The sequence below is a fragment of the Bufo bufo genome, chromosome 8 (genome assembly GCF_905171765.1).
Source record: "Bufo bufo chromosome 8, aBufBuf1.1, whole genome shotgun sequence".
In the NCBI taxonomy this organism is placed as follows: Eukaryota; Metazoa; Chordata; class Amphibia; order Anura; family Bufonidae; genus Bufo; species Bufo bufo.
Window position 1 is genome coordinate 27,255,496 of NC_053396.1, and position 26,038 is coordinate 27,281,533.

Below are 26,038 nucleotides of genomic sequence, written 5' to 3' on the forward strand. Positions count from 1 at the left end.
ATCCAGGACGGATCCGCAAAAAACGCGAGTGTGAAAGTAGCTGTCTTCCGGGTTCAGCAGGTCCAATCCTAGCTTTGGTTGGTTGCTTATTTTGTCTGACTCTGCAGGAATTACAGCAATTGTCCATACAGATCATGAAATGACATACTGCAGATATATATATATATACACACAGGGCCCACTACTGATACGGAGTGAGACACTGCACGACCACTACTCCATGAAGATTTCTCCAGCGGCCTAAAATAACCAATAACATTCAAACATTCATCATGTAAACTACTGATTAGATACGACATCGGGTCTCATCTGTGGAGGCTACGACCACTGGGATCCCACCAATCCCAAGAATGAGAGGACTTCATGGTCCTTGGAGAAGCACATTGGCCCCTTTGGTTTCTGTCACCATACAGGGCCACTCGCCACCAAGCACCGTGATATAACACGCAGCACATTTACATTCAAGGAGGTTACAAGTCGCACACAGTGATAGATCAGGAGCGGTGCCGTCTCAGGAAAAAGCCAAAGAGCCATTGTCCCTTATGGAGCGTCACAGACCCTTCATTGTGGGCATCGGTCGGGTCCCAGCGATCAATCCCCACTGATCAGGCCATGACTGTAGATCTGATCAGTACAGTGTAAATGTCATTGTGGGATTGTTCAGTCTAATGCAGAGAAAGCTTAATCGTTATGTAATAAAAGGTTCTGCAAGTTTTTATTAAACTAAATTTTTAGGATCCTTACATCTCATGTGAAGATCTCTGCTTCATGTCAGGAGATGAAAATGTGGAAAGCCATCCTGTACACCTGGTCCAAATGTCACCCACAGATATCAGCGATGTGTAAAGTTATGTACAGATATAGTATAACAGGCCTTAATACAGGGGTACACCTGGGGTACCCCACACCGCCACTCTCTCAGGACCCCCAGTGATAATGGGAGTAATAAGAGCAGGAAATACACAATCACTGACAACACACTGTCCTGACTACTGGACACAACTGCCCCTCACAAGGATTATTTCATTCCTTTATTTCCCAAACCGTCGTCATTTCCAGCAAATTTACTGATTATCAAACCCTATAAAGGCCTGAAATGAAATATGAGCGCCACCTCCACCCCAGATATACCCGTCACATCAGCTCCATCTTGTATGTTTTATATCAAATCATATACAATTTCTAGGAATTTCTATCTCTACCGCTCATGGTGTCCACAGTACAATGTATGTGGCAGAGCGGGCACACGGGGCACCTACATGGCAGGTGCCAGCTGAAGGTTCTATTGCCTGTCCTGAGGTCATGTGACTGGCGCACGCTCAACTGCCGTTCACTTTCCAACTGTCAACTGCCGCGAGTGGAAGAGAGTTGGATTGCCCTGCGAGATTTGTGCGAGATGACGTCCAGTGCAGAAGAAGACGAGGAGAAGAGGAGCGAAGAAGAGAAGAAGATGAGTGGAGGAGAAGAGAAGAGGAAGAGGGAAGATGACAGCCGACAGAAAGACACCAAGAAGAAGAGGATTGCACCCAATGCCAGAGTGTTGGAGGATGAGGAGCCAAGAGCAGGTAATGGGGGCACTGTCTTCATATGGGGCACTATTTCATCTCCACACGTTTCTTCCACAATGTGGATGGAGATTTATTTGCAGTACATGTTCCCATATAGACAAGATGAGGAGATCTGTACAGGAGCCATGTATTAGATGTCACTACATTTATATGGGACTGCAGATATTAATGTCATTGTATTATCAGCACTATGCCCCGGTCATACATTGCAGTGAGGGGGAGGGGGGGTTCTTCGGGGGGCGGTACGTTACCTCAGGGGACGGATGGTCCTTATGTACAGTAAAGCTGTATCAGTAACAGGACGGCTGCAAAGTGACAGGTTACAGTTAGGACATCAGGTAGAAGGGTAATGTCTGAAATATGGGAAATATTCAAGACAGTGCCATGTTTAGTTTTCAATTCCATGAAATACACCCATACGGTTTTGCAAAAAAAAGAAAGATCAGGCAGACTTATCATCCAGCATCAGCCACTGTAATAAATCTGTCTAGGGTAAGTTCACCCTGTATAACTATTAAACAGCAGTAGTAAATCTGCTCCATATTTCACAATGTATTTACACCAGTCTACTAGCATCAATCCATTGATTTACTCTTCTACATCTTCTGTTTCTCATCACATAGTATATTGTAAAACTGCTCCCTGCAGCCACCACTAGGGGGAGCTCACTGCACAGGAATTTATACAGTTACCATTGAACCTATAACAATCTCTATGCATTGAGCTCCCCCTAGTGGTGGCTGCAGGAAAATATATTTGTTTTATCTTGGAAAGGAGCTCAGCAGTAGTGTGGTCTGCCTCCATGGTGAGTGCACCACTGTCTATACATTACTATATATTATTTTGTTGGCCGATGTATTAGTAAGTTTAGCCTTTTTCAATATATGTGATGCCAGGTATGAACACGTCCTATGATAATATGGATGCAGCATGTAGAAAAATCATTATATACAGTGAATATACGTTTATCGGCTTATCGACTGATCTCATGTTCTCTGCTAATATTCTATTCCTTATTTTTGCCTCCAGGACCCAGCACGGCTATAACACCCAGAGCCAACACCCGACTTTCCATCAGCGGGTTCAGATTCCATCAGGTGCTGGGTCGGGGCAGCTTCGGCAAAGTGGTCCTGGCTTCCGTCCGTGGCCGAAACATCTACAAGGCCATCAAGATCATCCCCATAGAGGACAATGCGGAAGCCCTACAGCGAGAGAGGCAGATACTCCTGGAGGCCAGAGACTGCCCATTCCTATGTCATCTCTCTGACGCTCTGCAGTCTCAGGTACAGAGAGGTCTCCCTGCTCCACTCCTCTTCTCCACATACAATAGACTATGTGTTACCTGGAATCTCATGTTCTGCTTTATACCAGTGATGTTACTGCTCCTTTCTTGTACAGGCCCATGCCTATTTCATCATGGAGTACTTGTCCGGTGGCAGCCTTGAGTCACTGATCGACATGAGCGGCAAGCTGAACATCGAAAATGTCCGGTGAGTGACTAATGGCGAGATATGGGAAAGAAAATGTCCTGAAGAAGGTCCATCATGGGGGATAACACTCATGTCCTGCTCCTGATGATCTTGGGTAGTGTAGTGGTTAATACCTGGTACCTGGTGGTCAGTGGTGATCCAGGATTACTCTACAGTCAGCAGATGAGGTGACATCTTCCTTTACAGCAGTTATACAGATGGTTTCAGGCCCCCGATACTAAATCCTCCCCTTTCTACATCAGGTTCTACACGGCAGAAGTGATCTGCGGCCTCCAGTTCCTCCACGGCCATGGCATCGCCCATCGGTAAGAGGAGCAGTAATCATATTGTCTAGAGGACAAGTCGCATACAGAAGATGAGAGAAATTTCTATGACTGAATATCAGTTCCATCTATCTGAATAGGGCTGTTTCTGCAAACCACATTCAGATGAATGGGACAATCAAAGAAATCCCTGCAACAAATCTGCTACTCCAATATAACACGTGTCTGCATTTCTGACCTTCTGCCAGTCTCTTCTGGTGCTCAGTCTCACCTACTACATGTGTCTTGTGTGACGTCAAAGCCAGAAATCTTTTTATTTCTTTGCAGAGACATCAAACCAGCCAACATCATGCTGGACACAGATGGTCACATCCGAATTATAGACCTGGGGCTGGCGCAAGACGGTCTGACCGCGTCCACTAAGATCTATGGACGGGCGGGAACATACCGCTACATGGCCCCAGAGGTGCACCTGGATCAACCATACACCGTAGCAGCAGACTGGTGGAGCCTGGGGGTTGTCGTGTCCAAAATGTCAACTGGACATTTCCCATTTAAGGACAGCCACCAGATGCAATTGGTCTACCTGGCAATCACCAAAGCAAAGCCAAGATTTCCAACATGGCTGGAGGTAGACCTGAAACATCTCATCAAGAAGCTGCTACGGAAAGATCCAGAGAGGCGCCTGGGTGTGTCAGGAAACATCAGAGACCACCCATTTTTCGGAACCATCTGTTGGGAGGAACTGGAGATGAGGAGAGCGCAGCCTCCCTTTAGACCTTTCCAAGTAAGTGATGACTAGTTATAAACTAGAACTAGAACCACAGTTAGAAAGTGAAATGACGGATATCTCTGTGCACTTCCTTCTCTTGCAGCACGCTCTAGAGAGGAGCCATCTGGAGTGGCCGGAGGATGAACCACCTCTTCACCCCATGTCCAGCTTTTCATTCCTGTCACCTAGCTGGACAAAGTAGGATGAAGCCGGCCTCTCCAGAACCCTGCGCCTCCTCTGCCCGCTGCCTGTGTAGCTGACCTTGGCTTGCTCTGGACTATGCCTCTCTCTGCTGATACACTGCCGTCAATGTCACCATAATGCTGCCCCGGTCTCTTGGCTCCGAATCCTCTGAACTCTGGCCTAACATCTCTTCAAGACGGCGTGTCAAGAACTCACAGCTTTCCATCTCTACACCAGACATGTGAGTATGTATATGGGCATCTGATCCAGGGACTATTGTCCCACTGCCATATTTGCAGTCAGTAAGGAGTGTTTTTCCCCTTACAGTAGGACAAATTGGCATCGTCATAAAGGGTTTTTTTCTCGCCTTCCTTTGGATCACAGAGCTGCCCTCCCCAAATTGAAAATACAATTCGGCTAGCCTTTTTGGGGACAAATTATTCGGTCATTGTTTCAGGGACTAATCTGACTGCCATACGTGGAGTCGGGAAGGAATTTTTCCCCCTCCTGGGGGTTTTTTCGCCTTCCTCTGGATTCATAGGATCTGATCAAGGGAAATAGTCTGACTGCCCAAAGTGGAGTCGGGAAGGAATTTTTCCCCCTCCTGGGGTTTTTTTCGCCTTCCCTTGAAATCAATGAAAGTCAATGGATGTAACATATCCTTGACTTGGAATATACATCACAGCATCTGTCCCCTCATTAATACAAATATACCTGAAATAAAATTATTTTTTCCACCCCTATATCTTTGTGTACCTGGTTTTATTTCCATTGACCCTTCGTGTGCTGATCAGGACAGGGGCAGAGACTGACGGCTATGGGGCCCTGCGCAGGAAGAGTGTCTGGGCCCCTATCTCTTCAAGGAGAACAAAGCTAGACGAAGATACGTAGAAACATACACGTCACACACATTGGAAGACACTGCACAGAAGCCACTCACATGTATGTGCACACGCCACTCACACATACGACACATGTTGCACACATGCCACTTAGACATAAGGCAAATTGTACACACATCACACCCGTAGAACACATGCCACTTAGACATAGGGCGCATGCAGTGAACACACTTGGGCCTCGTTGTGGAACTACAACTCCCAGCATAATTCTGTGCAGAACTACAAATCACACACAGCCGTGCACCACACAAGTAATCATAAGAAGCAGGTACCTTGCAATCACACTACCAGCCTAGTACTACATGTCCCAGCTTGACTGATCAGGGGTGACTGCTGAGAGTTGTAGTTCACCCAGCTACTGAGGGGACATGGACTAATGCTGACACACCACCCCCTACTGTCAGTGTGCGGAATTACCTGATCACAGCACAGCTGGGGAACGGCCTCATGTACCGCCATCTTGTCACAGTGGACACCACAGATATTTTCTGTATATTGAAGACGCATCACTTCAAGAAGAAGGTAAGGAGGGCTGGAATTAGGTTATATGGATCCCTGTGCGGAAATGGGTATCCCCCCCCCCCCCCTTCCCTCCACAACAAATTGGATTGGTGTCTGTCTCACTGTCAGAGACTTACAATATGAGCTATTACACAGGTCGGCCCATGAACATTTATCCTCCAATACACAGTGCACCATAGAGTCTGGGCATCTATTCATATCACTGTGTGTTGTGCTATTCCTCTATTATTCTCTCTAGAAGTTTAAAAATGAATTGTCAGCAGTTTGCAATAAAGGTTTGGATGGGTGTCACCAGTTGAGGGTGTGCCCCCTGCAGACTGTGCAGGGACACCCCTCAACTGGCATCAGTCAAATGGACCTTTACTGCAGGCTGCTAGTAATTCATTTATTAAATTCTAGAGGGAATAATAGAGGAATGGCACATCATAGAGTTATATGAATAGATGCTCCAGAAATGTTATTACATGGGGGAATACAAGTAGTTAATAAAATAAAACATGGCAGGAGAGGGTATAGATGGTTTTTAAAGGGACGAGTCTACCACCAGACTCCTTTAAGACCGTACTTTCAACCAGACGGCTTAGCATCCAGCTGTACAATCTCTATATGTCACTGACAACATAGAGACCAACTCAACTAGATTATTACTACTAGCGCTAGTAGAGCTGTGACTGGTTCTAGAGCTAGAGGCTCAGCTAATGACAGCTGCCGCCCCCTAGTGGGGAAAGACTAATACTGTTCTCTGATCTGTATCCTGGCCTACAAGGGTAGACTGGCCCCTGTGTGCATATATTTTCTCCATGTAACCGGCTTGTACTCTGCTCCGAACATGAGACCCGGACATTAATTCACATTGAGTCCTGGGTGAAGCCCCAGATTTGCAAACTCTTACCAAATGCTAATTATCAACATGCCCAACTGTGTCGTAGAAACCGTCCATTATGTACATATCCACGTAAAAATGTGTTAATCCCCTGAGCGGTGCCACGCTGGCCATACACGGTAGATAACTGCCGGCTGAATATTGCTGCGGCCTGCGGTTAACCCTGATTACTCCATTAACATGCATGACTAGCCCGGCCAAAAACACGCATGTAACCTCTAGGCAGGCGGAAGATGAGTGGTTGTCAGACAAGTCTCTTTCCTAGGTATAAAAATATAATAAAAACACATCGATGTCCCAACTGAGGAGTAATGGCAATTTTAATTTTTGAGGGAAAAAAAAAAAAGAGGAGTTTAAATCCGCTCCTCAGTGTGTATTGCTGCCTCCCAGTGGATAGAATTGGTCATTACATTTTTTTTTTGTAAAGGCATAAGGCCAGCACTAACCCAAAGCTTGAGAATTAGGCCTCATGCACACGACCGTTGTTGTGTTCAGTTCCGCAAAATGGGTTTCTGTTGTTCCGTGATCTGATAATGACTGTACCAGCTTTTCTGATTGGCTAAGAGGGATCACCTGACCTGATCAGGAAGGGCTGTCAATCATTCTACTGGTAAACCCACATTGAGCTGCTCAGCATTGTAAACAGTGGGGACAACACAGCAGGAATCAGTATATTTTTTCATACTATGCATTAACCCCTTCACGATACATGACGTACTACTATGTCATGAAAGTCGGTGACTTACCGCATCTTGACGTAATAGTATGTAATGGATTTCACACCTGCGTTCAGGTGTCCGCTCGTGCGCTCCGTTTGAAGGGGCTCACGAGCGGCCCCGAACGCAGCCGTTCAGCTCTAATGCATTCTCAGTGGAGGCCGATCCACTGAGAATGCATCCGCCTGCCAGCGCTCAGCCTCCGCTCCGCTCAGTGAGCGGACACCTGAACGCTGCTTGCAGCGTTCGGGTGTCCGCCTGGCCGTGCGGAGGCGAGCGGATCCGTCCAGACTTACAATGTAAGTCAATGGGGACGGATCCGCTTGAAGATGACACCATATGGCTCAATCTTCAAGCGGATCCGATCCCCATTGACTTTCAATGTAAAGTCTGAACGGATCCGTTCAGGCTACTTTCAGACTTAGAAATTTTTCTAAGTTATAATGCAGACGGATCCGTTCTGAACGGATGCAAACGTCTGCATTATAGGAGCGGATCCGTAGCAGAAAGAACCGTTGGTGCCTCTCTGCAGGCAGCCATTCTAGCCTGGTGACTGCTTGCAGAGAGGACCTGTGCCCCTCTGTGCTGCTCGTTGTCGGCTGGGACTTGTGGTTCTACCACATTAATCACTGCTTTTCATTCAGAGCTTTTCAGAAGAAGAAGAAGAAGAAAAAGAACAACACCTTGCACAGCTGTAGTAATCTTTGGTTCATCTGCAGCTGTTACAGATCCCCATTCCCTGTCCCTGTCCGCCCCCTCCCCCCCTTCTCCGTCCTTTTTTGTTTTTGTTTTTTTGGCTATGCACCACTTTTTCTGATCAGCACTTGTGTTTTTTTTTGTGTGCCAGATAGCTATATATATAAAAGTCAATTTTAGTTAGTAGTATTTTTGAACCCACACACATGCCGTCTGCTTGCGTGTGTCCTGCACCTGCTGAGCGCCGGTCAGTACTGTCAATTACTGACTGCGTCTGCTCAGGTTTAGTGCCTTTTTTTCAAAATTTTTATCTTATTCTTTAACTTATCTTTTTCTCTTTTCTTTCTTTCTCTTTTTTAGTTGCAATAGATTTTTTTTGAGTGATTTATGCAGTAAAACGAACAAACACTGTGGACGCAGCCACATGATACAAAATAGTACATAAATTATGCATTAATATACTCTAATATTGTCACGAGTTGGAGGTCCCAGGAGAGACCACCGCGTCGTCAAGCAATAAACAAACGGAAATCAGGTACAGACACACAAGAGTTTATTGCACAAACAAAAACCAGGGAAGGCAGCACAGATAAAACATGAGCTCTATGTACTGTCAGCACAGTGGGAGAAAAGCCCCACTGCGCCACTGTCTAGTAATACTCCAGAGGGGCGTGACTAAGCAACTCCTGGTATTCACTAGGGCCCCAGATGGTAGGGTTAGGCTTTGCAGCAGGAAGTTGCCAGGGTCCACTCTGGAGCGTGAACTAGACAGTGACAGCAGGAACGAATGGACAACAGGTACCAGAAGGTACCGACGGCACATAGGCATACATAACATAGACAGGCAATACAAACAGGGCAACTAATAACACAAGCAGGAGTACATAGCAAGGAAACAGGAGTGACAATGAGCAGAGAAGGACTTGCTCCACCAGTAGTAAACTGCATGGCCTTACCCATGGCACTCTGCTGCAAAGAAAGGTGCAGCAAGGGCTTGCTGAACAGAGACATGAATACACACAAGGTAACTAAAACATAACTGGCAGGACAGATAACAGAAACACAGGAAAGAGGACATCAATTAACAAGTAGGAAACCCACAGAGCACAGACAGACAGACACAGATCCCATGGGTCAGCAGCATGAGAGAGAGTACAAACAAGGAGCAGGACAAGACAACACACACCAGGAGAGCTGACACAGAACTGAGGAAACCTCAGCCTTAGGCCTCATGCACACGACCGTTTTGTGCATCCGTGGCCGTTGTGCCGTTTTCCGTTTTTTTTCCCGCTGACCCATTGACTTTCAATGGGTCCGTGGAAAAATCAGAAAATGCACCGTTTTACAGCCGCATCCGTGATCCGTGTTTCCTGTCCGTCAAAAAAATATGACCTGTCCTATTTTTTTGACGGACAACGGTTCACGGACCCATTCAAGTCAATAGGTCCGTGAAAGAACACGGATGCACACAAGATTGGCATCCGCGTCCGTGATCCGTGGCCGTAGGTTACTTTCATACAGACGGATCCGAAGATCCGTCTGCATAAAAGCTTTTTCAGAGATGAGGGGTTAATTATGCACATCATAGCCCCCTATAAGAGATCAGGGGCTGCCAGGCAGAAGGGGGCAGACCACCCTCCCTCCCCAGTTTGAATATCATTGGTGGCCAGTGTGCGGCCCCCCCCGCCCTCTATTGTAATATCATTGGTGGCCAGTGTGCGGACCCCCCCTCCCTCTATTGTAATATCATTGGTGGCCAGTGTGCGGCCTCCCCCGGCCCCCCTCCCTCCCTCTATTGTAATATCATTGGTGGCCAGTGTGCGGCCTCCGTGCGGCCCCCCCTCCCTCCCTTTATTGTAATATCATTGGTGGCCAGCGTGCGGCCCCCCCTCCCTCTATTGTAATATCATTGGTGGCCAGTGTGCAGCCCCCCCCCCCCCCGGCCCCCCCTCTATTATATTAATATCATTGGTGGCCAGTGTGCGGCCTCCCCTCCCCCCCCCATCATTGGTGGGAGCGGAGAGTTCCGATCGGAGTCCTAGTTTATTCGCTGGGGCTCCGATCGGTAACCATGGTAACCAGGACGCTACTGCAGGCCTGGTTGCCATGGTTACTTAGTAATATTACAATATTAGAAGCATCATACTTACCTGCTGCGCTGTCTGTGACCGGCCGGGAGCTCCTCCTACTGGTAAGTGACAGATCATTAAGCAATGCGCCGCACAGACCTGTCACTTACCAGTAGGAGGAGCTCCCGGCCGGTCACAGACAGCGCAGCAGGTAAGTATGATGTTATTAATATTGTAATATTGCTAAGTAATCATGGCAACCAGGCCTGCAGTAGCGTCCTGGTTGCCATGGTTACAGATCGGAGCCCCAGCGATTAAACTGGGACTCCGATCGGAACTCTCCGCTGCCACCAATGATCGGGCGGGGGGTGGGGGAGAGGGGAGGCCGCACACTGGCCACTAATGATATTACAATAGAGGGAGGGAGGGGAGGCCGAGGGAGGCCGCACACTGGCCACCAATGATATTACAATAGAGGGAGGGGGGGTCCGCACACTGGCCACCAATGATATTACAATAGAGGGGGGGGCAGACGGAGGCCGCACACTGGCCACCAATGATATTACAATAGAGGGGGGGCCGGGGGGGGGCCGCACACTGGCCACCAATGATATTCAAACTGGGGAGGGAGGGGGGTCTGCGCCCTGCTGCCTGGCAGCCCCTGATCTCTTACAGGGGGCTATGATGCGCACAATTAATCCCTTCAGGTGCGGCACCTGAAGGGTTAATTGTGCTGATCACAGCCCCCTGTAAAAGATCGGGTGCTGCCAGGCAGCAGGGGGCAGTCATCTACACAGTTCGTAGTATATTCTAACTAGAAGCGTCCCCATCACTTTGGGAACGCCTCTGTGTTAGAATATACTGTCGGATCTGAGTTTCACGATGTAACTGAAATCCGATGGTATATTCTAACATAGAGGCGTTCCCATGGTGATGGGGACGCTTCAAGTTAAAATATACCATCGGATTGGAGAAAACTCCGATCCTATGGTATATTAACTCCTGACTTTACATTGAAAGTCAATGGGGGACGGATCCGTTTGAAATTGCACCATATTGTGTCAACATCAAACGGATCCGTCCCCATTGACTTGCATTGTAATTCAGGACGGATCCGTTTGGCTCCGCACGACCAGGCGGACACCAAAACGACTTTTTTTTCATGTCCGTGGATCTTCCAAAAATCAAGGAAGACCCACGGACGAAAAAACGGTCACGGATCACGGACCAACGGAACCCCGTTTTGCGGACCGTGAAAAAATACGGTCGTGTGCATGAGGCCTTATATACAGGTTCCATGGGTGCAGCAGAGAGGCCTAATAGGCACACAGGGGAGTTAACCCATACAGAACCACAAATACACAGGAACGGAACTGCAGCGAGAGCATAGACAGGTCACAGCCAGAGGTAACGACTGTGACAAATATACTTGGGCACCAGGGCACCCGCTCGGGTGCTGCCAACCTGGTACATTTATTTTGCTCATTACATTCAGTTGAGAGTAATAGAGAGCATCAAATGTGACTATCCGCGTTAGCGGTAGTGTACATATATGTAGTCGCGTGCACAGAAACAACAGTACATGAATAAAAAATATATATAAACCAACAAAAACCGTAGTACAGGCATACGGAAATTGTGCATAGACTCTTAGCTTATCCATATGTGGGATAATGAGGAGGGGAGGGGGGGGGGCAGGGGGGATCTAGGGATCCGGGGAGCATACCGTAAACTCTTATAAAATAGCATCTGGAAGAGGTGAAGCATGGGAACTTGAGAGCCAGGACAACCATTGGTTAAGGGCCTTAGTTCTGGAATGTAGGTCAAGTAAATACATTATTTCATGCTGCATATGCTGGTTTACCAATTGTTGGACCTCAGTGATAGGGGGTGTGATGCCTTGTTTCCAATGGCGGGCTATTACTTTACACGTGGCCGTAAGGATATGTGCCACTACCCATCTTTGTTCGCAGGGAATGTCGGATAGACCAATACATAGTATAGCTAGTTTTGGGGATGGGGAAACACGCATCTCAGTCACTTCTGAGATAAGAGCAAAGGATTGGTGCCATAGAGGAGAGATGAGAGGACAGAACCACCACATATGGGTTGGGTTACCCCTATATCCGCATCCACGCCAACATACAGGAAGATGATCCTCAATCAAATGTGCTAGTCTATCGGGTGTGAGGTACCATCTTAGTTGGATTTTTCTATTTTGTTCTGCATGAGTGAGGCATTTAGAGGGTTTAACTGCCCAAAAAAGTGCGTCATGCCACTTCGCTAATGAGAATGTGGCTTTAAGTTCCTCCTCCCATCTGATCATGAATGGCAACTTCTTCAAACTATAGTGAGAAGATAGGGATTGATACATTATAGACAGGCAGCCCTTTTTTTTAGCATTGGAAGCAAGGTTGAGGAACTTATTGTATTTATACCTGAGGGGTCATTGGAAGAGGTGGGAGGTAAGGAGTTCAGGAGGTGCCGGACCTGGAGATATTGATAGAAGACCTTATTGAGTAGGGCGTATTGGCCGTGCAAAGATTCAAACTGTAACATTAACTTCCCATCATAAAGCTTCCCAATGGTATCGATGCCTCTGGAGTGCCAAGATGAGAGAGATGGATTAGGGATAAGGTATTCTACTGATTTGAGAGGGAATAATTTCCTATCCAGAGGCCGAGCAAGGTCAGACTTAGAGAGCATGAATTTCTAAGCCGCTGAGGTGGCCAGCATGGATCCTATTGGAAGATTGGGTTGAAATGGTTTCAGAGTTTGTGCGGCTAAGTAGCCTCTGAGCGAGGATCCTCTAATCAGTGCTTCCTCGAGCTGTAGCCACCTCTGCGGATTGGACGGCTGCCACCATTCCTTGGCCTGCGAAAGCAATGATGCCCAATAATACATCTTTACGTCCGGCACCCCTAATTCCCCCTTGCGTATGGCCGGGTATAATGCTGATTTGCATATCCTAAGTCTGGTTTGGCCCCATATGAATTTCATCATAGCAACCTGAATCTTATTCAGTACCCATATGGGTATCCGTAGGGGGATACATTGTAATTTATAAAGGATTTTCGGCAAAACTAGCATTTTGACAAGATTAATCCTGGCTATCCATGACAGATTGTGCTTAGACATGTTTTCATAATCCTTTTTAAGTTCTGCCTGTAAGGTATCCAAATTTACCTTGACAAGCTGGCGTGACACTGGGGTTAGCAAGATACCGAAATAAGTAATATGATCTGACACCCAATTAAACCGGAACTTTCCCTGAATACGTTGTCTAACTTCATTAGGGATGAATAGTGGTAGCATGTTGGATTTAGTATCGTTTATTGTGTAGTATGAGACCCTAGAGAACCCCTGCAGGACATCCCATACTGCTCTCAGCGACTTTTCAGGTTCCGTTACAGTTAAAGTCACATCGTCAGCATATAATGTTAGCGTGTGATATTGTGCGCCGACAGGGATGCCCCCTATGTTGCTATTTGACCTAATGGCCTCAGCAAGCGGTTCCATTACGAGTGCAAAGATCAAAGGAGACAAAGGGCATCCCTGTCTCGTGCCGTTCATGATATGGAATGACCTGGAGAGAAACCCCGAAGCCAATACTTTAGCTGAAGGTTCAGAATATAGCCCCATAATGCCTTTGACAATAGGACCAGAAAAACCAAAATTTGCGTAACACACCTTCAAGAACCCCCCAGTGCACCCTATCAAATGCTTTTTCTGCATCCAATGACAGGAATCTGGAAAGCTCTGCCACATGTAAGAGGTCTATAATCCGTCCCTGCATTGTCTACCTGGTCTATATCCACCAAGGATGGTAGGACCTTATGTAATCTAGATGCTAGAATCTTCAAGAATAGCTTAATATCCGTATTCAACAAGGATATGGGTCTAAAGTTGCCAGGAGCATCTGCTGGCTTGCCAGGTTTAGGTAATGTGACTACAGTCGCATTTAGCATCTCAGGAGGAATGTGGCCTCTAGATAAAAAGGAATTGAATAGCCGCAACGGCTACGGATTCGGAACCAAAGGAGCCCGAAATACTTTATAGTACTCATTTATGTATCCATCTGGGCCAGGGGCCGAGTACAGTTTAGCTGATCCTATTGCCTTTCCTATTTCCCGTTCAATAATAGGGGCGTTTAGAGTGTCCAAATCTGAGATAGAAATTTGGGGGAGATAGAGTGAGTCAAGAAACGCTGCGATATCTGCAGGACTAGGTTGGGAGTTACTATCATTATTCCGTAAATTATATAGGGATTCATAAAAATGCGCAAAGGCATCTGAGATTTTTTGGGGATGAGTCATCAGCTGGGAGTTATCCGACTTAAGATGAGCAATCCTATTTGTTACATTCCTACGGTTTACTCTTTCATCTAGAAGGGACCCTGCCTTATCTCCAATATTGTAGTAGGTAGCCTTCGAGCGTCTCATCGAGCACTCATGATCATATAGTAAGAGGGTTCTGAGATTAGCACTGGCATCGAATAGCTGCTTGCGAAGAGAGGGACAGGGGTGCGATTTATATTCGGATTCTACTTTGGACAAAGCCTCTAGGGTGTCTGATAGGAGTTTAAGTCTATGTTTTTTCAAACGTGATGCTAGTTGTAAAAGAATGCCCCTCATGTACGCCTTTCTGTGAGTTCCAGAGGGTTGAGGTCGAAATTTCTGAGCTGTCATTTATATCAAAGAATTCTCGAATGGCCTTATCAATACTATCAACTCTATCTGGTTGTTTCAATAGATATGCGTTCAATCTCCACTGTGGGGGGGGGGGGGGGGGGGGGACTCGGCAACCCCGTTTGGATTTCTAGAGTTATGGGGGCATGATCAGACCAAGTTGTAAGGCCTATTGTGGAATCAGTAGACTTACATAATAAGTCGAACGAGATAAGGAAATGCGATAAATGGGACTGTGACAGGAACGTGTAGTCTCGTTCCCCGCCATGATGGTATCTCCATATATCATGGAGCTCGGTTTCTGCTATAAGGGATTTAAGGTCTCGTCTGTGTGTTGGGGATCGACTACTACAGTCTAATTCAACATTTGCTGGAATATTAAAGTCCGTTTCCCCCACCACAATGGAACCCGAAGCTACAGACCTAAGTTTACAAAAAAAAACGGCGAAGGAAGGATACTTGTCTAGTATTGGGCGCATAGACGTGGCTATAGTCACCAGTAAATTATCTAATAGGTCTGTTAGTATAACATAGCGCCCCTTGGTGTCCGTAAACAGGGAGGACTGAGTAAATGCCACGTTCCTCTTTATTGCCACCAGAACTCCCGCAGGAGAATAGTAGATATGTGGGAAATCGGGATGTTTACACCTGTGGGAGTCTGCTGGTAACAAATGGGTTTCCTGGGCCATAAGTACATTACATTGGGAAGTGGTGGCGTCAGCCCATAACCATCTCCTTTTATGAGGGGAGTTTAACCCCTTCACGTTTAGAGAATATACTTTAATACCCATTAGTGTAATAAAACATACTAGCTCTGCGCTGCTCAAGTTGCACATATGGAAAGTAAGCTACATCATTTGCCTGAATCATGGTTGTAACCATATGAGAAACTACAGGGTGGGCCATTTATATGGATACACCTTAATAAAATGGGAATGGTTGGAGATATTAACTTCCTGTTTGTGGCACATTAGTATATGTGAGGGGGGAAACTTTTCAAGATGGGTGGTGACCATGGCGGCCATTTTGAAGTCGGCCATTTTGAATCCAACTTTTGTTTTTTCAATAGGAAGAGGGTCATGTGACACATCAAACTTATTGGGAATTTCACAAGAAAAACAATGGTGTGCTAGGTTTTAACGTAACTTTATTCTTTCATGAGTTATTTACAAGTTTCTGACCACTTATAAAATGTGTTCAATGTGCTGCCCATTGTGTTGGATTGTCAATGCAACCCTCTTCTCCCACTCTTCACACACTGATAGCAACACCGCAGGAGAAATGCTAGCACAGGCTTCCAGTATCCGTAGTTTCAGGTGCTGCACATCTTGTATCTTTACAGCATAGACAATTGCCTTCAGATGACCCCAAAGATAAAAGTCTAAGGGGATCAGATCGGGAGACCTTGGGGGCCATTCAACTGGCCCACGATGACCAATCCACTTTCCAGGAAACTGTTCATCTAGGAATGCTCGGACCTGACACCCATAATGTGGTGGTGCACCATCTTGCTGGAAAAACTCAGGGAACGTGCCAGCTTCAGTGCATAAAGAGGGAAACACATCATCATGTAGCAATTTCGCATATCCAGTGGCCTTGAGGTTTCCATTGATGAAGAATGGCCCCACTATCTTTGTATCTTCACTATCTGTGAAGATACAAGATGTGCAGCACCTGAAACTACGGATACTGGAAGCCTGTGCTAGCATTTCTCCTGCGGTGTTGCTATCAGTGTGTGAAGAGTGGGAGAAGAGGGTTGCATTGAAGAGGCATACGCCATCCTTGTCTCTGAAACAGAGTCTGCAAGTGAGGGATAAGAGGATGCCACATTCCTCTACTCCTTCATCATCATCGTCATCCGGTGATGAGGGACCCTGAAGGAGACGCCCCAGGAGAGATGAAGTGGCCCCCCCCCCCCCCCCACAGTGATCCCCTATGGTCCACACCGCCTGAGGATTATGAGTCCCAAATTCCAGAGTTTGTGGGAAGCTCTGGAATCCAGATCGACTGCACGGGCTTCACATAAATAGATTTTTTCAAAATCTATTTCTCTGACGATCTCATAAATTTGATTGTGACGCAAACAAATTTGTACGCCCAGCAGTTTATTGCTCAAAACCCGACATCCTCATATGCTAGACCCCTAGGTTGGACCCCTGTAAATGCAGCAGACATTATGAAGTTTTGGGGGCTGTTGCTGCATATGGGCCTGGTAAAAAAAAAAAAGAAATGAGACAATATTGGAGTTCAGATGTCTTGTACCACACTCCAATTTACAATATGGCCATGTCCCGCTCAAGATTTGAATCCATTTTGAAATTCCTACATTATGATAACACACAGTGCCCCCCCCCCCCCCAAAATGACCCAAATTTTGACCGTCTATTCAAAATAAGACCCCTCCTGGAGCACCTCTACCCAAAATTTACAGAGGTGTTCACCCCAGAAAAAGAAATTAGCATAGACGAGTCCCTTGTACATTTTAAAGGAAGGGTTACATTTCGCCAGTACCTGCCCAGCACGGTACGGAATAAAAGTGTACAAGCTGTGAGAAAGTACCTCCGGGTACACCTACAGGTTCCCGGTTTATGAGGGGAAAGATTCCCGGATACAACCCCCTGAATGCCCCCCCATCCTAGGAGTTACTGGCAAGATTGTGTGGGACTTACTGCACCCACTGCTGGATAATGGTTATCACCTCTATGCAGATAACTATTACACCAGCATCCCCCTATTCATGTCCGAGGTACTGTGGCTTGCGGCACAGTGCGAAAAAATCAAAGAGGGCTTCCTAGATCCCTGGTAGGGCAACTACTCCGAAAAGGTGACAGTAAGGCTCTCCGCCATGAGAACATGCTGGTGGTTAGGTACAAGGACAAGAGGGATGTCCTTGTACTAACCACCATTCACACCAACACCAGTTCTCCTGCCCAAGTGCGAGGTACCACTACCCCTGTAAACAAGCCAGACTGCATCCTTGATTACAACAGGCACATGGGAGGGGTTGATCTGTCCGATCAAGTTCTGAGGCCCTACAGTGCCATGCGTAAAACTAAGGTGTGGTACTAAAAGCTTGCCGTATACATTGCACAGATGGCAATGTACAATGTGTACATTTTACATCGAACTACAGGCCACACAGGAACTTTCCTTCAGTTCCAAGAGGCGGTAATCAAGGCCCTAATTTTCCAAAGTCAGGAAGGGGAGGGCCCGAGTACTTCAGGAGGTCATGGTGCCCGTGTTGTACCAGGACAACATTTCCCTGGTGAATTGCCACAAACAGGAAAAAGGAGAAAGACCCAAAAAAGATGTTGGGTTTGTTACAAAAGGGGAATACGAAAGGACACCATTTGTCAGTGCGACACCTGCCCTGATAAACCAGGCCTCTGCATGAAAGAATGCTTCCGAACCTACCACTCATCCATGGATTTTTTATTTCATCCTTTATGCGTCCTTTAATATTTCCATATCTCTGATTTAGTCCACCTCACTTGGATATCCACTTTCCAACAACCACTACATAATCTTTTCTGTGAGACACCTGTTTGGTGAAATACCCTTTCCACCACTTAAAATGTTCGTACGGGGGTGCTATTTCAGAAATGGGGTCACTTCTTGGGGTTTTTCATTTCTGGGGACCTCTGGAATTTTTTTAAATGCGACATGGCAGCTAAAATCCATGTCTGACAATTCAGGCCTGCAAAAAACATATTTTGCACTTTGCCTCTAGAGACCTGCTGTGCGCCAAAACAGCAGGCTACGAGCACATATGGGGTGTTCGCAAAATGGGGAGAAAATAGGGAACATATACTGGGGTGAATTTTCTCCTTTAACCCCTTGTGAAAGTGAAAAATTGGGGTCTGCTAGTAATTTTTCATTTTTACAAATGTGTGCTTTGAAATGCTTGTCTCAAGTAATTCTGCCTTCTGTGAGACGCCTGTTTTGCAAAAAAGTACCCTTTCCACCACTTAAAATGTTCGTAAGGGGGTGCTCTTTCCTAAATGGGGTCACTTCTTGGTGTTTTTTTATTTCTGGGGACCTCTGAAAATTTTTTAAAAGCAACATGGCAGCTAAAATCCATGTCTGCCAATTCAGGCTTGCAAAAACCATATTTTGCACTTTGCCTGTAGCGGCCTGCTGTGCGCCAATACAGCAGGCTACGAGCACATATGGGGTGTTCGCAAAATGAGGAGAAAATGGGGAACATATACTGGGGTGTATTTTCTCCTTTAACCCCTTGTGAAAGTGAAAAATTGGGGTCTGCTAGTAATTTTTCATTTTTACAAATGTGTGCTTTGAAATGCTTGTCTCAAGTAATTCTACATTCTGTGAGACACCTGTTTTGTAAAAAAGCACCCTTTCTACCACTTACAATGTTCGTACGGGGGTGCTCTTTCCTAAATGGTGTCACTTCTTGGGGTTTTTCATTTCCGGGGACCTCAGGAAATTTTTTAAATGCGACGTGGTCCGCAAAACACGGATCCACAAAAAAAAAAACGGATCAGGTCTGTGTGACATACGTATTGCATCCCATTTTTGCAGATTTAGTATAACAATGCCTATCCTTGTCCGCAAAATGGACAAGAATAGGACGTGTTCTCTTTTTTTTGCAAAACGGCCATGCGGACATACGGAAACAGAATGCACCGGGATTTATTTCTGATTTTTTGCGGACCCATTGAAGTGAACGGTTCCGAATGGGCCGCAAAAAAAACTGAACGGACACAAAAAAAGAATACGTTCATGTGCATGAGTCCTAAGGCCTCCTGCACACGAACATATTTTCTGTCCGTGTCCATTCCGGTGGTTGCTCCGTGTGCATTCCGTTTACATATGTCCGTATTTTCGCATTACGGAAAAGGATAGCACTGTTCTATTAGGAGCCTGCTGTTCCTTTCCATAAAATACAGAATGCACACGGACGTCATCCGTATTTTTGGCGGATCCGTTTCTTGCGGAGCACAAAATACATACAGTCGTGTGTATGAGCCCTAATTCTGAGCAGATTTTAGCAAAAATGGGAGAGTAGTTCAATTTATATGATCTAGACATGGAAAAATATCTCTGGTTGTCAAGTTTCTGTTGCGTTCTAATACAGGACAGTAGAGGGGGGCGTGTAATGTCCCCGAATCTTCATTATACATGCAAACTCTTCTGGAATATCTCTGAGACTTCCAGAAAAAGGGGACATCTGCCATCATCAGACATGACCTCTACTACACAGTCAGTCACTATTATTGGCTGATGAGCTAAACTGATCAGAGCTAGAAATTGTTATTTGTGTGACATGCTGCCCTCTGGTGGAGATCATTAGGAATGGCACCCGGTAGTGTCAGCGTAGAAAAATGAGCACGAGCTCGAATCAAATTTTACGACCGTGTTTTTGCCCCACATCCGATCTGCATTTTTTGCGGATCAGATGCAGACCTATTCATTTCAGTGGCATCGCAAAAGACAGAACATGCCCTATTCTTGACTGTTTTGCAGACAAGAACAGGTATTGTTGCAATGGGTCTGCAAATAAAAAACGGATGCAACACGGACGTCGTCTATATTTTTGTAGATTGGGCACGGCCGCGTGCATGAGCCTTTATTACCTATGCGGAGGAGTCTGTTTTAATATTTACTCTCATTCCCCACGTCGTTGTTGGCCATCTATTCTTCTAACTGTAAGGGTGCATTCAGACGACTATGCCGTGTTTTGCTCTCTGCAAATTGTGGATCTGCAAATCACAGATGCTGCCCATGTGCCTTCCGCAATTTGCCGAACAGTACGGACGGCCCATTATAGAAATTGTTCTTGGCGGACAAGAATAGGACACGCTCTATATTTTTTGCGGGGCTACGGTGTGCTGTCCGCATCTTTTGCGGTCCCATTGCAAGTAAAGGGTCCTCAACTTTCTGACTGATAGGGGCCTGACTGGCTTAGAATGAATGGGCCGCATCGCTAGTTTAGTCCTTTCCACAGCAGCTCCAGGTCACCAACGGCGCAGAGGTTCCCAGTAGCTTCCTGCACAGCTGACGACTGGGACCATCACTGTACTGGGAAGCTGATGAAGGGAGACCTCTTTCTAAGGTCTCCTTGGGTCCCATCAAACTTTCTGTAAAGGGAAACCTCTTATGGGCGGTTATTTAGGCACTATATGGTGGTATTGTGTGGGTTGCTTTTTGCCCAGTGACCCATTTTCCAGAAAATAAAAATCAGAACACAGATCTCCTTTTTTTCTGCAAAGCTACAAAGTTCTGGGCTCCTCTTCCGTCATCCAAGTTGGCCACACCACTTTTTTAGACTACCTGATGCATCAGGTAGACACTTCCTGTTTGTACAGCCCTGCTCTTTGATTGGCTAGGACTGCTCACATGAGCAGTGGCGACCAATCCAAGGGCAGCAGAAAGTGTCTTGGACTACCAAATGCACGTCTGAGAAGCTTCTGGATTACAGAAGAGGAGCCTGGGATTTGGTGGATCTGGAGGTCACCAGGTAAGTGTTCTGTTTGTTCCCCAGTTCTTGTGATTTTTTTCTCTTGATCTGGAGCATCTCTGTATAATATGTCTTATTTCAGAGTCCTAAGTTATCAGAAAAGTGGAAAATACGAGAGCAGCAAAAATGTTTAGAGCTGAAAGGGTGCACTGAGTGCAACAGAAAACATCTCAAGATGTCTGTATCTCAGCGTAAATCATTTCTGCCCTCCTGTAATATCTACAATCAAAGCAGGCCAGAAAATCCACCCCCCGTGGTGACGGCTTGCCAGTTTCCAGGAAAACCTGAGGTAGTTGGAGTCTTTTAAACTCACCCAGATGTTGGCATCTGCTAGTCTAAAGAGACCTCTTAACTACTGAAGCAACTGAAACGAATTCTGAGGCGAAGCCTTCCTGGTTCCATGGTGAGGGAAGGAAAGGGACATAAGATGGCAGCATGCTTTGATTACACAAATTTCCCGGGGTGCAAACAACATAATAACTCGGAAACAACTGAATTATTTTTATTCCGAGAAACCAAAACACGACCATCAGAACGTCTTCCAGATGTTCCAGTATGTAATGTGTTTTCAGCGGTGTCCTCCTGTTTGACCCCCGAGACATTGTATTTGTAGCAGCGTCGGTACTGTCTCCCTCCATATTCGTGGACACCTTTGATTTCCATTTCCAAAGATGTATGCTTTGATGTGAGGGCCGTAATACCAAGCAGAGGAACACTGGAAGGCTCGACATGACCCAATGTACTCATGGCTTGTGCATTTTTCTGCTTTCATAAATGACAGATTTATGCCAAAGAAGGATTCACAGGAAATTCCCCATAGTCATCCTTAAGTACGTCCATGTTCTTAAGATGAGGCCTAACCCAGGATGGCTAAACTATCTTCTATGGTGTTGAGTAACATGTTCCTGGGGTCTGTAGGCATCTGGACAAGCTAAGGAAAAATCCAGGTGACCAGTTGCTTATGGATATGTGACAGCACAAGGTCCTCCAAACAGGCGTTCACCAGGACTCAATGGGGTATTTACGTACGTGACAGGAACGGGGAACAAGAATATGGAGAGGTGGCCACACGTGCAAAGCTTTCTACATTTGCTTCTATGGCCGTTCCGAGAACAGCTGAGTGCAATTGAAGTGAATGGAGAAAGCCATGCAGCCGCAGTCACCTCACCATACCCTGCACCTGACTTCTCCAGACAGAGATGTGGATGTGGAAATGCTGTAAAAGTCTGAGATGGTACTACTCCTTTAACCCCTTCCTGACCGCCAACGTACCTTTACAGCGGAGGTCGGGTCTTTAAAGATGGCGCCCACTCGCAAGCTCAGCGGACGCCATAGCCACCAGGTTTATGCTGTTTTAAACAGCAGAAACCCCGGGCTAATGTCTTCGATCGGCGATAACGGAGAACACAGATATTTAACCCCTCAGATACCGTGTTTAATTATGACTACGGCGTCTGAGGGGTTAAATGTCTCTCTGAAGAAACCCATGCTTTTGCAGTTGTAGTTCCTATGGGACTACAAAGGCAATTCATTGCAATGTAGTGGTGAAGAGATCTAATAATTGTTTCTTCTAGACATAAAAAAAGGAAAAACAAAAATACACAAAAAAGTAAAAATATATAAAATATAAAAATTCAAATCCCACCCATAATTAAAATAAACAATAAAAAATTAAAAATCATCGCCACATCCCAAAATGCCCAAACTATTAATAAATAAATGTATTTATCCCATGTGGTGAGCGCCGTAACAGGAAAAAAAATATCTAAATGGCTGATTCACCTCCCCAAAGAGATTGAATAAAAAGTGTTTAAAAAGTTACACACACGGCAAAATGGTATCAATAAAAACTACAATAAATATGAGCCCTCAAACAGCTCCGTAGACGTAAATATAAAAAAGTTATGGAGGTCAGAATATGGCAATGAAAAGAACAAAAATCATTTTTTCCAAAGATTCAATTTTTTCCCCGTATTAAAACACATGAAAAACTATAAAAAAGTGGCATTGTTGTAACCTTACTGACCTGGAGAATGAAGGTAACAGGTCAATTTTACCACATCAGAAACACCGTAAAAACTAAACCCATAAAACTATGGCGGAATTGCTTTTTTCCCCCCCACTTCTACCCCATTTGGAATTTTTTCCGGCTTCCCACTACATTTTATGAAAATATTAAATGGTGCGTTTAGAAAAGCACAACTTGTCCCGCAAAAAACAAGCTGATAAAACTGTTAAGAATATGGCATAGATAAGTGTTTATGAGGTCAGGAGATCAGAGATAAGAGGTACACATGAGCCTTCAGGTGACGAGATTCAAAGAAAACACAAAGTGACAGCTTGCAGCAAGACTAATTTTTAACCCTTCTATCTCAGAAATGGCTGAACATCTTTAATAAAGACTTTTTAGCCAGTCATAAAAATAAAAGTTGGAATGACTGACTTTGGCCACTTCAGCCGACTGGAAGACTAGTGCAAATTTTTGTTCGCGATGTAATTAGCCATGCTGGGAAAATGCCCTTAACCCCTTCATGCATTATCACGTACATGTATGTAATAACGTGTGAAGAAATGTATGGAGCGAGCTGCTACGGTGAGCCCGCTCCATACGTGGCAGGTGTCGGCCGTATCATGCAGCAGGCGCCCAGCCACACCTTCAGGGAACGCTGATCACGCCGAACCCCATTTAACCTCTCCGATGCTGCGATTGGGGTATCTGTGAGGTTAGGCAAGAGGGACGCGGCTCCTTCTGCCTTCCAATTAGAGCCCCCGCAGTGAAATCGTGGGGTTCCTATCAGTTACCATGAGAGCCTGGAGCCTGCTGAGGCTTCCCAGGGCTGTCATAGTAATCTGCCTGCTGAGCTATGCACGAGGCATAGCCCAGCAGGAAGTGTGTCACAATCCCTAATAGATCTCTATTAGGGCTCATGTACACAACCGTATTTTGCAGTACGCAAAAAACGGATCAGCAAAAAAATATAAATGACATCCGTGTGCATTACATGATTTGCGGAACGGAACAGCTGGCCCCTAATAGAACAGTCCTATCCTTGTCCGTAATGCGGACAATAATAGGACATGTTCTATTTTTTTTGTGGAATGGACATACGGAAACGGAACGCACAGAGTAACTTCAGTTTTTTGCGGACCCATTTAAATGAATGGTTCAGCATATGGTCCGTAAAAAAAAACTTAACGGACACGGAAAGAAAATACGTTCGTGTGTATGAGCCCTCAGGGTGAAAAGGACAGGGGTTCCAAAAATCCCAGGTTCTAGCCCCCTATGTGGGGGTAAACGCTTTTATGTAAAAAGTAAAAAAAAAAGTTTAAAAAACCAAAACAAAAATATTTAAAGTTTCAATAATCCCCCTTTCCTAATTTTAAATATAAATTAACAATAAAAAAAATAAACATATTAGGTATCGCTGTGTCCGAAAATGTCTGAACTATTAAAATATAAAAATTATTTTCCTGTGCGGTGAACGCCGTAATGGGGGGAAAAAAAAACACACAATTCGCCATTTTTTAGTCACCCCCCTAAAAATTGAATGACAATCAGAAAGTCGTATGTACCACAAAAATGGTACCACTAAAAACGAGTTTGTTCTGCAAAAAACAAGCCCCCCTACAGCTCCATGGATGGAAATTTTAAAAAGTAATGGCTGTCAGAAAATGGTGATGGAAGTAAAGTTTAGATTTTTTTTAAAAAGTAATTTTTAGTAAAACGAAAAAAAAAAACACAATACAAATCTGGTATCGCTGTAACCGTATTTACCCGCAGAATGAGGCAATTTTTTAGTGCTTAGTGAATGCCGTAATATTAAAACCCTAAAAACCTTGGCAGAACTTTTTTCTTTCAATTTCACCCCTTTTTCCAATACGAGATATGGTAAATTAAATGGTGCTATTAAAAATAAACCTTCATATGGCTATGTGAACAGAAAAGTTACAGCTCTTGGAATGTGGGGAGGAAAAAACAAAAATGCGCTTGGTCTTAAAGGGGTTAACTGAGACTAACAAATGCTCCCCCATATGTCGGGCCCCTCACACTGAATCTACTTACCTGGCTCCCCGCACCGCCGCTTCTCCCCATGCGCTGATGAAAACATTTGGGGGGGGGGGGACGACGCAGCCAATGGCAGGCGAGGATAGGGACGATGCTAGGGAGGCTCGTCCACATCCCCGCCTGCCATTGGCTGCTCCCCTCCGACACTAGATGTTTTCATCCGCGCATGGGGAGAAGCGGCGGTGCGGGGAGCCAAGTAAGTAGATTCAGTGTGAGGGGCCCGACATATAGGGGAGCATTTGTTAGTCTTGGATAACCCCTTTAAGGGGGTTTTTCTGTGAGTTTCCTGACATGTCAAGCCAAGGCAGGAAGTGGAGTCCATCGGGGATCGGAGCCACTAGCCCAGGGACCAGCAACCTCCGGCACTCCAGCTGTTCAGAAACTACAACTCCCAGAATGCTCCATTCACTTCTGTGGGAATTAGAAGAACGGCTGAGGAGGTTTGTAGGTCTCACAGCAGCTGGAGAGCCGAAGGTTGCTGATCCCTGCACTAGTAGGTAAGCCGAGGTCGGTGGAGGTGAGGAATGATTCTTTTTTAAGTTTTACGCTGGGTTCACACCTGAGCGTACCGAAGGAGCGCTCTGTATGCACGATTTTATCGGGCGTTTACAGACACGGCTCCGGCAACAAGCGAACGCCCATTGTCGCGTGTTCCCGGAAGTCTATGTACGGGAATGCGCGACCATACGCCCCAAAGAAGCTCCTGTACTTCTTGGGGCGTAGGGCGTTTTACAGCGCG

General features: G+C 45.8%; 1 protein-coding gene across 1 annotated transcript; it reads left to right on the forward strand.

Annotated features, from left to right (window-relative positions):
* The first annotated feature begins 1,396 nt into the window (after window positions 1-1,396).
* Window positions 1,397-21,367, forward strand: LOC120978033 (protein kinase C delta type-like). The gene is made up of 7 exons (XM_040406271.1): window positions 1,397-1,565; window positions 2,598-2,851; window positions 2,967-3,058; window positions 3,301-3,363; window positions 3,649-4,108; window positions 21,103-21,233; window positions 21,316-21,367. Exons 1-7 carry the CDS (start codon window positions 1,397-1,399, stop codon window positions 21,365-21,367), a joined length of 1,221 nt encoding a protein of 406 aa, XP_040262205.1.
* The last annotated feature ends 4,671 nt before the right edge of the window (window positions 21,368-26,038 follow it).

Coding starts and splice junctions, on each gene's coding strand:
- LOC120978033 (XM_040406271.1), top strand. CDS start 1,397: ATGACGTCCAGTGCAGAAGAAGACGAGGAGAAGAGGAGCGAAGAAGAG. Junction 3,059..3,300: donor CTGAACATCGAAAATGTCCG/GTGAGTGACTAA, acceptor TTTCTACATCAG/GTTCTACACGGCAGAAGTGA. Junction 3,364..3,648: donor GGCCATGGCATCGCCCATCG/GTAAGAGGAGCA, acceptor ATTTCTTTGCAG/AGACATCAAACCAGCCAACA.